General features: G+C 46.3%; 1 protein-coding gene across 1 annotated transcript; it reads left to right on the plus strand.

Annotated features, from left to right (window-relative positions):
- The first annotated feature begins 4,807 nt into the window (after positions 1–4,807).
- Positions 4,808–12,291, plus strand: PPP1R3E (protein phosphatase 1 regulatory subunit 3E). Its single transcript, XM_034406343.3, has 2 exons — positions 4,808–5,375; positions 10,396–12,291. The coding sequence occupies exons 1-2, from the start codon at positions 4,920–4,922 to the stop codon at positions 10,876–10,878; spliced, it is 939 nt and encodes a 312-aa protein (XP_034262234.1). The 5' UTR covers positions 4,808–4,919; the 3' UTR covers positions 10,879–12,291.
- Positions 12,292–12,608: the final 317 nt, after the last annotated feature.

Raw genomic sequence — 12,608 nt, forward strand, 5'->3', positions numbered from 1 at the left:
GCCAGCCAAGTCCACAGGGGAAGCCGGATTCCCTTAAGAACCAGGTTATTAACTTATCAACTGCAGTGATTCACTTAACAAGCGTGGCAAGAAAGGTCACACAATGGGGCAACACTCACGTAACAAATGTCTCACTTAACAATGGAAATTTGGGGCTCCGTTGTGGTCCTAAGTCGAGGACTACCTGTAAATGGAGACCTCCTTTACTGCGGCTTGCCTCCAAATTCATCGGCTCCGGCATCTTTCTCCCAGCATGGACCTGGACCAGATTTTACTTCCAACATATGGGTTTAAATAACCTTCTGCAAGTGGCAAATTAACTTTATAACCATTCATTTAGTGACCATTTGAAGGTCCCACGGCCTGAAAAAAAAGTGACCTACGGCCATTTTTCACACTTACAACCACGGCAACATCCCCTTGGACACATCAAGTGATCAAAATTCAGCCACCTGACAACTGGTTCATATCTATGACGGTTGCAACATCCCTGGGTCCCCTTTGCGACCTTCTGACAAGCAAAATCCACGGGGGAGCCAGGTTCACTGAACAACGGTGTTACTGACGGAACATCTGCAGTGATTCACTTTAACGACTGTGGCAGGAAAGGTCGTAAAATGGGACAAAGCTCACTTCGCAACTGTCTCGCTTAGCAACGGAAATTTTGAGCTCCGTTGAAGTTGTAAATCGAGGACAATCTGTATTTCATAATATTTGCATGTGTATTCCAGGCAGTGGTAGGTTTCAATTTTTTTTATTACCAGTTCTGTGGGCGTGGCTTGGTGGGCATGGCAGGGGAAGGATACTGTAAAATCTCCATTCCCACCCTACTCCAGGGGAAGGTTACTGCAAAATCCCCATTTCCTCCTGATCAGCTGGGAATTGGGAGGCAGAGAATAGATGAGGGCGGGGCCAGTCAGAATTTTTACTACCGGTTCTCCGAACTACTCGAAATTTCCGCTACCGGTTCTCCAGAACTGGTCAGAACCTGCTGAAACCCACCTCTGATTCCAGGACTTCCAGAATAATATTTCCAAGTATTAAGTTTCCGAATAAGCTATTTTTTCCCCAAAAATGGCTTTACCTCAAAGGAGAAAGATTTCCTGGTCTTGAAAAGTCCACTAAACAGATAGTTGTAAGTTGAGGACTATCCAAATGGAAAAACTCAGGCTGGGAAGGATTATGGGTAGATAGGACTTGTTTAAGAGAGAAGAGACCTTATGTTCAAATATCACATCTTTTAAGATTGGGAACACGTGTACATGCAGGACCTTGGTTCCCTAGCCAGCATGGGGAATTCTGGGAGTTGAAGTCCCCACCCCACCCCCGTCTTGAAGCTGGTTTTTCCAGTGTGGGAAGCCCCTCCTAGAGAATGAAATATTTTTGGTAATATTAAAAGAGGCAGAATACTTTATTTCCAAAGGAGAAATGGAGAAATGTTCTTAAAGGCAGAAAGCAGCCCCCAGTCTTCCTGCCACAGGAAAACAGCCTCAAGCAGAAGCTTGAAGAGGCTAGTCTTTAGGAATGGAGATTTTGTATCCATTCAGAAAGAATGGATAATGGCCAATCTATTCAGAAGCAAAGAGACTCCAGATAAGCAGCACAATTAGGCAAGCCAAAACTGACAAGATTAGCTCAGACAAACACCTAGGATTTGCATTTCTCCTTTTGTCTGAACAGCCAGCCATGACCCCATAGGAATCTGGCAACAGCCATTAAAATATTAAAGGACACAGAGACAAGCATCTGAATTACAAAGCCCCGAAGAATGTATCAAAGCCCATCTATCCCAACCCCATTTGATCAGCCACCCCAAAAACATGCTGCTGTCACTAAAGTTTCTGGCATCCAAATAAACAGACCTCCTCTCCTTACAGCCAGCCTCCATTTTATTTTCAGCGTCTTTTTCCCAGCTTGGGACCGGACCAGATTTTTTTTTCTTCTGACACCAGCCAGCATGGGGAATTCTGGGAGTTGAAATCCACTTGTCTTGAAGCTGGTTCCTCAGCCAGCATGAGGAATTCTGGGAGTTGAAGTCCACCCGTCTTAAACCTGGTTCCTCAGCCAGCATGGGGAATTCTGGGAGTTGAAGTCCACCTGTCTTAAAGCTGTTTCCTCAGGCAGCATGAGGAATTCTGGGAGTTGAAGTCCACCCGTCTTAAAGTGGTTCCTCAGCCAGCATAGGAATTCTGGGAGTTGAAGTCCACCCGTCTTAAACCTGGTTCGTCAGCCAGCATGGGGAATTCTGGGAGTTGAAGTCCACCCGTCTTAAACCTGGTTCCTCAGCCAGCATGGGGAATTCTGGGAGTTGAAGTCCACCCGTCTTAAACCTGGTTCCTCAGCCAGCATGGGGAATTCTGGGAGTTGAAGTCCACCTGTCTTGAAGCTGGTTCCTCAGCCAGCATGAGGAATTCTGGGAGTTGAAGCCCATCCATCTTAAAGCATGGGGAATTCTGGGAGTTGAAGTCCACCTGTCTTGAAGCTGGTTCCTCAGCCAGCATGAGGAATTCTGTGAGTTGAAGTCCATCCATCTTAAAGCATGGGGAATTCTGGGAGTTGAAGTCCACCTGTCTTGAAGCTGGTTCCTCAAGCATGGGGAATTCTGGGAGTTGAAGTCCACCTGTCTTGAAGCTGGTTCCTCAGCCAGCATGAGGAATTCTGTGAGTTGAAGCCCATCCATCTTAAAGCATGGGGAATTCTGGGAGTTGAAGTCCACCTGTCTTGAAGCTGGTTCCTCAGCCAGCATGAGGAATTCTGTGAGTTGAAGTCCACCCATCTTGAAGCATGAGGAATTCTGGGAGTTGAAGTCCACCCGTCTTAAAGTGGTTCCTCAGCCAGCATAGGAATTCTGGGAGTTGAAGTCCACCCGTCTTAAAGCTGGTTCCTCAGCAGCATAGGGAATTCTGGGAGTTGTAGTCCACCCATCTTAAAGTGGTTCCTCAGCCAGCATGGGGAATTCTGGGAGTTGAAGTCCACCCGTCTTGAAACTGGTACCTCAGCCAGCATCTGGAATTCTGGGCATTAAAGTCCACCTGTCTTAAAGCTGTTTCCTCAGGCAGCATGGGGAATTCTGGGAATTGAAGTCCACCCATCTTAAAGCTGGTTCCTCAGCCAGCATGTGGCATTCTGGATGTTGAAATCCACCCGTCTTAAAACTGCTACTACCGTAGACTGTAGAACAGCCAAGAAATTCTGTCCATCTCTCCAGAATTTGACAGAAAGAAATAGCTGGATTCAGGTACCTTTCTGAAGTTGCCCTAAAGTTTCTTCTTCTGGTTTGACCGGCCGGACTGCCTACTAGAAAACAGGCCTACTAGAAGTTTGGGAAGGCCAGAAACAGGTGGACTGGAGGCAGTTGGTCAATTTGCATTGACCAACCCCCCTTTTTTGTTTTAATTGCATAGCTCAACCCTTTTTATGCTGCATGACAAAGAGCTCAAGGGAATTTCAGTAGATCCAAGATGGGAGTTTCATTATTCATGACTGAACAAATAAACATTCGATGATTCAGATATGAACAGAAACTCCTAGTTAATGATCCCCCAAGCCAAGCCAACCCTTCTCCTTGACATCCAAGGTTATACAATGTTTTGGGGAGCCCAGAAAGTGCCTCTGCTTTACCCCTCAGGCCAACATGGAGGCCACCCATGGCAGGATCCCATTTCTGATCTCCCATTTCCAAACTGATCCATGTCAATGACCCCCCCCACCCCCACCCTAATCTCGGTCCACTCTCCTTCCTCGGTGAGTGTGAGGTTTTTCTCCTTTCGATATCTCTGACAGTGCATTAACTCCATTTGATCTTCTGAATTATTCATCGCCTTGGAAACATTTCTGGGCACGGAATCTCTTTTTAAAGAGACATTTTGTCCTTGGCACCTGGACCTCCCTTTCCAGAAGTCATAAAACCTTTCGGAGTCTCGTCCTAGAGACGTTTCTATCTCCGCTCTTCCAAACCTCTCATTTTGGGTGCGATTCTGGGATTTCTCACAAGGATTCCTTGCTCGAGGATCGAGCCAGTCAGAAACTAGAAGTCTGGCTTTCAACGATTGGCGGTGAGAGTAATTTTGAAGTCACCTTTGGATGGACTGAACCTAAAAAAAAACCCCGCTCACAAGCTTGCAAGCTCTCAAGGAAAACACGTCGTTGTACAGACAGGGCATGCTTCGGCGGAGATATAAAAGGATTGAGCCAGAGAGAGAGAGTCCATCGGACGGGGTGAGTGACAGCTAGAAGGCAGAAAGGAACGATTGAGCCCTTGGCAAGAGGCAAAGAGACCCCCCCTCCATTCGATCAATAGCCTAAGGGAGAGGGTGTTTGAAGACTCAGCATTTGCCTAAGCTCAAGGAGACGCAGATAATCAAAATGGACAGAGGACAGCTTAGACAGCTGGTGCAATAGGACCAAAAGCAGAGATCAGGCAGACATAAGACATTTTCACTGAAGGAGAGGTCCTAACGTTACAAGTCACAGGTCTTGCGCAGACGATTCCATTTTTTCTACTCCTAGAAAGAAATCAGGCAGAAGACTCCATGGGAGAAACAGAGGTCACCAATGGGAGAGTTTATTCCTCACCCACCCCGTGTAAATTCCTGTGAAGTAGCAGAACAATTGCAGAGGAGCAAGTAGAATTAAGAATCCGTGATCCGAGGAGGTAACGGGATAACGAGGAGATCTCAGCACTCCGAAGATCAGAAGACGTGCAAGAGAATGATCAAGAGGCAAGTCTTCCCCACCCACCCACCCAAGGAGATCTAGGACGGGACCCCCCTTAGCACCGTGAGAGCAAGGACGAGTCTCGTGGAAGGGTTGATCAAGGACTGTGATCCCTAAAGGTAACCACTACTAAACGATCACAATCGACTGGACAGGGCAAGTGAGCTGGGCTGTAGGGAAGAGGGGTCGGCAACTTTGCTCCTATGGCCCGTGCTCCGCCTTCCCCTTTGACCCCCAGCAACATTCCCCGCAACTTAAGCTACATCGCTGGCTTGTACGAGAGGGCCTATTATCGCACGGCCCGTCCGAGCATCGCGGAGGATTCGGGAACCGAAGGCTCCGAATCTGAGTCCGAGGGCAGGCCACGAGGCAGGACCCAGAGGAGACGCCGTCATCTCTTCCAGGGGTCCAAAAGGAGGGGAAGGCGCCGGACTCGCTCGGCCCCGGCTCAGGGTAGGATACGAGGAGTATCACGCAGCCGTAGCCCTGGGACTCGCAAGAGGGTGCGCTTCGCCGACTCCTTGGGCCTGGAGCTGATCAGCGTGCGGCAGTTCTGGCCTAACGATCTCCCACAGGTGCCAGAGAGGGTCCACAACCAGCTGAGGCGCGACTCACTCAGCCACTTCGCGCCGTGTCTGCCGTTCTGCCCACCGGTGAAGGTAACAGGGGTCGGTCCTACCCGGAAGCACCTTGGGGTGGGTTTGGGTGAGCCTTCCATAAAAGTTAGAACCATGCAATCAATTCAGAGTTTTCTTTTCCTCAGCAAAGGAGAACAGGGTATTCATTTCCTTGAGAGAATAGAATAGAATAGAATAGAATAGAATAGAATAGAATAGAATAGAATAGAATAGAATAGAATAGAATAGAATAGAATAGAATCTGGAAGGGACCTTGGAGGTCTTCTAGTCCAGCCCCTTGCTCAAGCAGGAGAACCTATACCAGAGGTGGGTTCTAAATTTTTTTACTACCGGTTCTGTGAGCGTAGCTTATTTTGTGGGTGTGGCTTGGAGGTCATGTGACTAGGTGGGCGTGGCTAGCTGGTCAGAGTCATTTCTGGAAGGTCCTTGCACTTACGACCAGTCCTTGCACTTACGACCCGACTCATTTGTTTGCTTTTAACACTGATCAGCTGTAGGACGGCCCTTTGAAGCCCCGCGGCAAGAGTTTAAACAGTTTTTTTCCCTCTAGTCATCAGCTGGGACTCAGGAGGCAGCAATAGATTGGGGGTGGGACCAAATAAAAGGTAAGAATAACGTGGGAGGGCGGGGAGGGGGAGAACCGGTTCGGTGACGTCATATCGTCACCGCTACCGGCTCGGCCGAACCGGACCGAACCAGGAGGAACCCACCACTGACCTATACCCATGATGGCGAACCTGTGGCACGCGTAGCCATATCAGTGGGCATGCGAGCTCAGTTCCAGCGTGCATGTGCACGCCAGCCAGCTGATTTTTGGGCTTTCTGGGCCCACCAGAAGTAGGGAAACAGATTGTTTCCTGCCTCCAGAGGGCCTCGGGGGTGGTGGTGGGGAAGGCCCGCTTTTCTCTCTCACCTGGCTCCAGAGCCTTTCTAGGAGCCTGGGGAGGGCGAAAACGGCGTTCCCCACCCCCCACCCCCGGAGGCCCTCCAGAGGCCAGAAACAGCCCGTTTGCCAACTTCCGGTCCCACCAGAATTCATGAATTAGTGAATTAATACGTGCCTGGTCCCTTCAGATCTAGAGTTTAAGTCAGCAAAACGTTTTAAGTTTTCTCCCTATATAAAATTATCATACAGGGTTGTCCACGGGTCAAAAAAAGATAAGATGATAGCTACAGGTTAAAGCTCTGTGGATTTTTTTTTTTTATTGCGCATAAAAAGCAGGTAGTTTGGACCCCACCGACGAGAGCCTCGTTCTCCATCCTTTTTTGACCATGTCTTCCAGACACCCCTGTACAATCTTACGGGTGACGTTTCCCGGCGCTAACGTTAATGTAGACGAGAAGGTGGGCTGCAAAAATCTAGCCGTCCGGGAGACGACCGCAGTTTTCTGTATATAGCTTTTCTCATCCCTTATTTTGCACGATGGTCTTGCCGGAAGGGACTACGGTAGTCCATTAGAGAGAAAACAACCAAGTCATGGCAACAGGGCTAGGACATTTAAACCTGCTGAATAATGCACCATCCAGAAGTTAAGGCTGGGTCAGGAGCTTTATTCAAGGACGGCAGCTTCCATTCCTTCTAATTAAAATAATAATAATAATAATGTCAGTGCATTACCACCTTCACAACCTGGCCTTGAACCAGATCTGAATCAGGAAGAAAAGAAAACCAATTCTAGGAATAGGGTACGCAAAGAACATTTCAAGGCTTTAGAGATGCAGGCTACCAGGAAATGAGCCATCCTCGGAAATTGTGGCTAGTAGCCATAGTTTCGGCTGCCGAAAGGCTTGGGTTTAGCAATTCAACATTTTTTTTTCTGCTCATTTTTCTTTTTTTTTTTTTTCAAGCTGGGCTTTGGGATTTTAGATATTATTGAGCTATGCGGGTGGAAGGGACCAATCTCTTAAGCAGTGGTGAAATCCACATTTTTTTTATTGCCGGTTCTGTGGGCGTGGCTTGGGCGTGGTGTGGCGTGGCGTGGCGTGGTGGGCGTGACTTGGTGGGCGTGGCAGGGGAAGGATACTGCAAAATCTCAATTCCCACCCGACTCCAGGGGAAGGATACTGCAAAATCCCCATTCCCACCCCACTCATGGGGGGAAGGATACTGCAAAATCCCCATTCCCTCCCCACTCCTGGGGGGAATGATATTGCAAAATCTCCATTCCCTCCCCACTCCAGGGGAAGGATACTGCAAAATCTCCATTCCCACCCAACTCCAGGGGAAGAATACTACAAAATCCCCATTCCCTCCCCACTCCTGGGGGGAAAGATATTTCAAAATCTCCATTCCCACCCCATTCTGGGGCCAGCCAGAGGGGGTATTTGCTGGTTCTCCGAATTACTCAAAATTTCCGCTGCCGGTTCTCTGAACTGCTCAAAATTTCCACTGCCAGTTCTCCGAACTGCTCAAAATTTCTGCTACCGGTTCTCCAGAACCTGCTGGATTTCACCCCTGCTCTTAAGGCTCCTAACACCGTGGAATTGGTCCTGTGTCTTCGGAGTCTAAAGAAGGAAAGTAAGACGTGTTATCGATTGGTCTGTGTGGATGGCTCTTCTATCGTGCGAGCCTAAAAATGCCATTTTCTCTGCTCCAAGTGAGGCTCCTTGGTCCTGGAAATCTGCCCCAAACTGAAATATATGCGGTAATTAATTTCTTCATTCCAACTGATTAGAGCTTTAAGGTAAAAAAATCTTGCTGTCATATTTTCTCTCTCTCTCCCTCTCCCGCCCCTTCCATCTTTTCCTTCTCTCTCTCTCTGCTGACTTTCTATTTCTTAGCTCCCCCATCTTTCTTGGTTTACCACCTTCTCCTCTCTTTTTCTCTCCCCTGACCTATTCCCCTTTCTGGTCTCCTCTCCCCCACCCCCCCCATCATCTCTTCATCCTTTTCTCTACAAGCGCACCAGCTGGAAGGCTCATCCCCGTCTGCTCAGGGATAGCCTGATTCTCCTTATTCCAGCTCTCCCCCTTGTATCTATATTCTCTTAAGGTCCCCATCACCTATTTTATCTATTCCATTACATTTCCTCCTGATTCTTCCTCTAGCCTTGCAATCCCATTTGGTTCTCCCCATTTCCCTTATTCTATACTTCCTAGACAGGGTTTTGATCATTTGCTCTCTTTTGGTCCCTTTCGCTTTACGCTTCCTTCCCTTCAATCTCTCTTTTTTTTATATATATATAAATTTTTATTATAACATATAGTGATACAATCAGTACATTTTCGGTTCATTGGTGCAATTACATACATATATACATCTGCATGCATTATTACTTGTCTTTTATTTGATATTGTTTCTTGAAGCTAGATTTAATTTCAAAACACTTAAAGATAATAGTGCTCAACTCTCTAAGACTAAATATAATACTATTCATATAGATTTTGTTAATTAGTTAATATTTAATCTCTATTACCTTCTTTATTTCTTTTCCCCATCCATTCGTACCACCCTTTAATCTCTCATATAGTACTTGTTTTCATCGTTTCCCTGTCTGATACATCTACAATCCTACACATTTTCCTTATCTTTCTGTAATTTTTTTTCCTTCCCATCAACCCAATTTCCCTCTAATCCAGTGATTCTTAAATTGTTTAACCCAATTTTTTTTTTAATATACTTTATTGACTTTTTTAAAGAAAAAAATTTTTTTTTAAAAGAAAACGTCCAATCACTGTTAACATCTGAGGTGTCGTATAGTTACATGTTTGTGTTATATACATTATATACATATCTATTACATTCGAATCTGCGATTATTGAACATATACATATTCTTACAATCCCATTCTAGTATTCCACCATTTATACCACCTTTCCCATACTGCCTTGAATTTTGAATTCGTATCATCATTAAGAACACTTGTTAATTTTACCATTTCTGCACATTCTAGAATTTTGTTTATTATTGCCACCTCTGGAGGGGTTTGTTTGTCTTTCCAGTATTTTGCAAAAATTAACCTGGCTGCTGTAATGACATGTATTGTTAGATGTATCTTATCTTTGGGGAGTCCATCTCCAATCATTCCTAATAGAAAAATTTCAAGGGAAAGTTTTATATCTTCTTCCACTATTTCTCATAGCCAATTTTGTATTTTTACCCAGAACTTTTTTGTCTCAGGGCAGGGCCACCACATATGAAAGAAGGTGCCAACCTCCCTTCCACATTTCCAGCATATTGTTGAAGCATTGGCAATTTTTTTTTTTAATTTGATTTATATGCCGCCCTTCTCCGGAGACTCAGGGCAGCTTACAATGCGTTAAGCAATAGCCTTCCTACTTTTGTATATTTATACAAAGTCAGCTTATTGCCCCCACAAACTGGGTCCTCAATTTACCTACCTTAGAAAGGATGGAAGGCTGAGTCAACCTTGAGCCTTGGCGAGATTCGAACCAGCAGTAATTGCAGGCAGCTGTGTTAATAACAGGGTGCTTAGACCACTGTGCTATCAAGGCTCTTGATAGCCCTGGTCTATCCCTAACCTGGTCTCCAAAAATGTTATTATACCCAGAATCGTCTTTTATAAGCACTTTGGCAACCACAGCCCTAAACTGGATCCACAACTCACAAATGAGCAATTACAAATTTATCCATTACTGCCCCCCCGCCCCCCCCCCCCCAGAATATGCTCCAATTAGCCCAGTTTAAGGATCACTGTTCTAATCCTTAGGGCAGTGCTGTGATTGCATGACGGCCACCATTTTGACTTTTTTGACCTTCCATGGCACACCCCCTACCTCTAATACTGCAACGAAGCTACAATTTCTCCATTTATTATTCCTTGCAGAGTGGTGCGGTGACCTAGAGGTGTAGCCCTCGCCTCACAATCAGGAGGTTATGAGTTCGATCCTAAGTAGAGGCAGATATTTCTCTCTCTGGGCACACTGAGAATGTATCTGCTGAACAAAACTCCGCATTGGCGACAGGAAAGGCATCTGGCCATTAAAACACTCTGCTAGCTCCATTCAGTTGCCCAGATGTATTATGGGGTCGTTAAAAGAAGATGATTAATCCTTGCTCTCCCGTCGTTTACCTCCTCAGGAATCTTTGAACCTGCAGACTCGGCTGCTGGAGCCAATGTTCCCAGATCCTGTGAGCATGCCCGATTTCCTGCCCCGTCTTCTGGCTCAGTGCGTGCTGCTGGAGGGTGTCCGGGCCGAGGGATCCTGCGTTTCTGGTACCATCCGTGTGATCAACCTGGCCTATGAGAAAAGGGTTTCTGTGCGATACACCTGGGACTTTTGGGCTACCGAGCACGAAGCTCGCGCCTCTTATGCCGCCCCTGCAGGGCGGGACCGGGACCACGCCGACCGCTTTGCCTTCCGCCTGCCTCTGCCAGTCCCACTCTCCGCAGGGGTGGTACTCGAGTTTGCCCTCTGCTACCTGGTGGGGGGGAAGGAATTCTGGGACAACAACCAGGGACGTAACTACTCTCTGCGGCCGCCTCCATGCGTAGCCGAGGAAGACGAATTCCCCAGCCCCATTCAAGATTGCTGTGAAACTGGCTGGATACACTTTCTGTAGGCAAAGCTCCGCCTCCAGGAGAGAAGGAAAGACGGGGAGACTTGTTGAACCTGAAGTTTGATAGGAAAAGTCGAAGATCAAGGTTGAAACCCAAAGATACACAGGCATGTGGGCACACACCCACCACCACACCAGAATCAATGCAGACACTTGGATTTGCTTCCCGTTCCTCAGCGGGCTTTTCACTAAACCAAAATCCACTGCTTGTAGCTTTTGCGATCGCCGACAGAGCATTCACACAACCCCTGACATTGGGCTATCGCCTTGCAAGGAGGACCACTCTTTCTTTAGACTTGCGGACTTGCTTGCAATCCAAATCCAGTGTCGATGTTGAGTGGGGACGTCACCCTATGGGGGGGGGTCTCCTCCAAAAGAAATGTCCGTGAGAAAAGGATATTAAAAAACTCAAAATGTTAGTCACAACGATGTCATCGAAGATCTGAGTTCTACTCTCCCATCTTGTAAAGTGATCTTTGATACCCTGGAGATTTTGGAGAGAAAGGGATCGGGAATAAAAGAGAATAAGAGAAGAGCAAACGGAGATGATTTGGGGACTGGAGGCTAAAACATATGAAGAATGTTGCAGGAATTGGGTATGTCTAGTTTAACGAAAAGGACTAGGGGTGACATGATAGAAGTCTTCTAAGACTGAGTTCTACTCTCCCATCTTGTAAAGTGACCTTTGATACCCTGGAGATTTTGGAGAGAAAGGGATCGGGAATAAAAGAGAATAAGAGAAGAGCAAACAAAGATGATTTGGGGACTGGAGGCTAAAACATATGAAGAATGTTGCAGGAATTGGGTATGTCTAGTTTAACGAAAAGGACTAGGGGTGACATGATAGAAGTCTTCTAATGTTTGAGGGTCTGTCACAGAAAAGAGGGGGGTCAACCTATTCTCCAAAGCACCTGAAGACAGGACAAGAAGCAACGGATGGAAACTAATCAAGGACAGAAGCAACCTAGAACTAAAGAGAAATGTCCTGATAGCGAATACAATTAATCAGTGGAATGGCTTGCTTTCAGAAATTGTGGATGCTCCATCACTGGAGGCTTTTAAGAAGAGATTGGACAATCCTTTCCTGCTGGAGCATGGGGTTGGACTAGAAGACCTCCAAGATCTCTTCCAACTCTGCTATTCTGTTCTGTTCTGTTCTGTTCTTTTCAAATGTCCACCTTGTATATTGTACACTGGGGGGAAAAAACCCCAGATTCATAACTACGTCGATGAAAGAACAGAGTTTTTCTTCAATTTCCTGTTTTCCTCGGCTTGGGGAAAACATTCTGGATCTCCATTCCAAGGGACTCATTCGCACATGCTGTTTCCTCATTTTTCTGCATGAATGTATTCACACTTCTCGTCGCATCCTATGTTATTTCTATGCTGGCTGGTTAAAGGAGAGAAAAAGAAAAATCACCCTTGTTATTCCTGATGGGGCGTTTCTTATTATTTTCATCCATGCGTCATGGACCCTGATCGATGGAATGTTTTTTTTTAGACCCAGCAAAAATCCAGAAAAGTTATTTTAGAAAAGGCATAAGTGCCAATCAGTGCCTTTATGGGGGGGAAAAAACACCCTAACATTTCAATCACTTCTATGCTTGATAGATTTCTAAGTTGTTTTCTAGCCCAAAACTAAAAGAACTTAATAATATCTGAATGGCACCCACCCACACAGTATGGCGGATAGTGGTATTTCCGAGAATTTTGCAACATGGGCTCAACCCATC

The sequence above is a fragment of the Pantherophis guttatus genome, chromosome 4, assembly GCF_059756535.1.
Source record: "Pantherophis guttatus breed Tessera chromosome 4, ASM5975653v1, whole genome shotgun sequence".
NCBI classification, from domain to species: Eukaryota; Metazoa; Chordata; class Lepidosauria; order Squamata; family Colubridae; genus Pantherophis; species Pantherophis guttatus.

What these genes read in the sequence shown, in the direction of transcription:
- PPP1R3E (XM_034406343.3), top strand. Translation starts at nt 4,920, where the DNA reads ATGGCCCGTGCTCCGCCTTCCCCTTTGACCCCCAGCAACATTCCCCGC. An exon ending in CGTTCTGCCCACCGGTGAAG is followed by an intron (nt 5,376 to 10,395) that starts GTAACAGGGGTC and finishes TTACCTCCTCAG; the next exon opens with GAATCTTTGAACCTGCAGAC.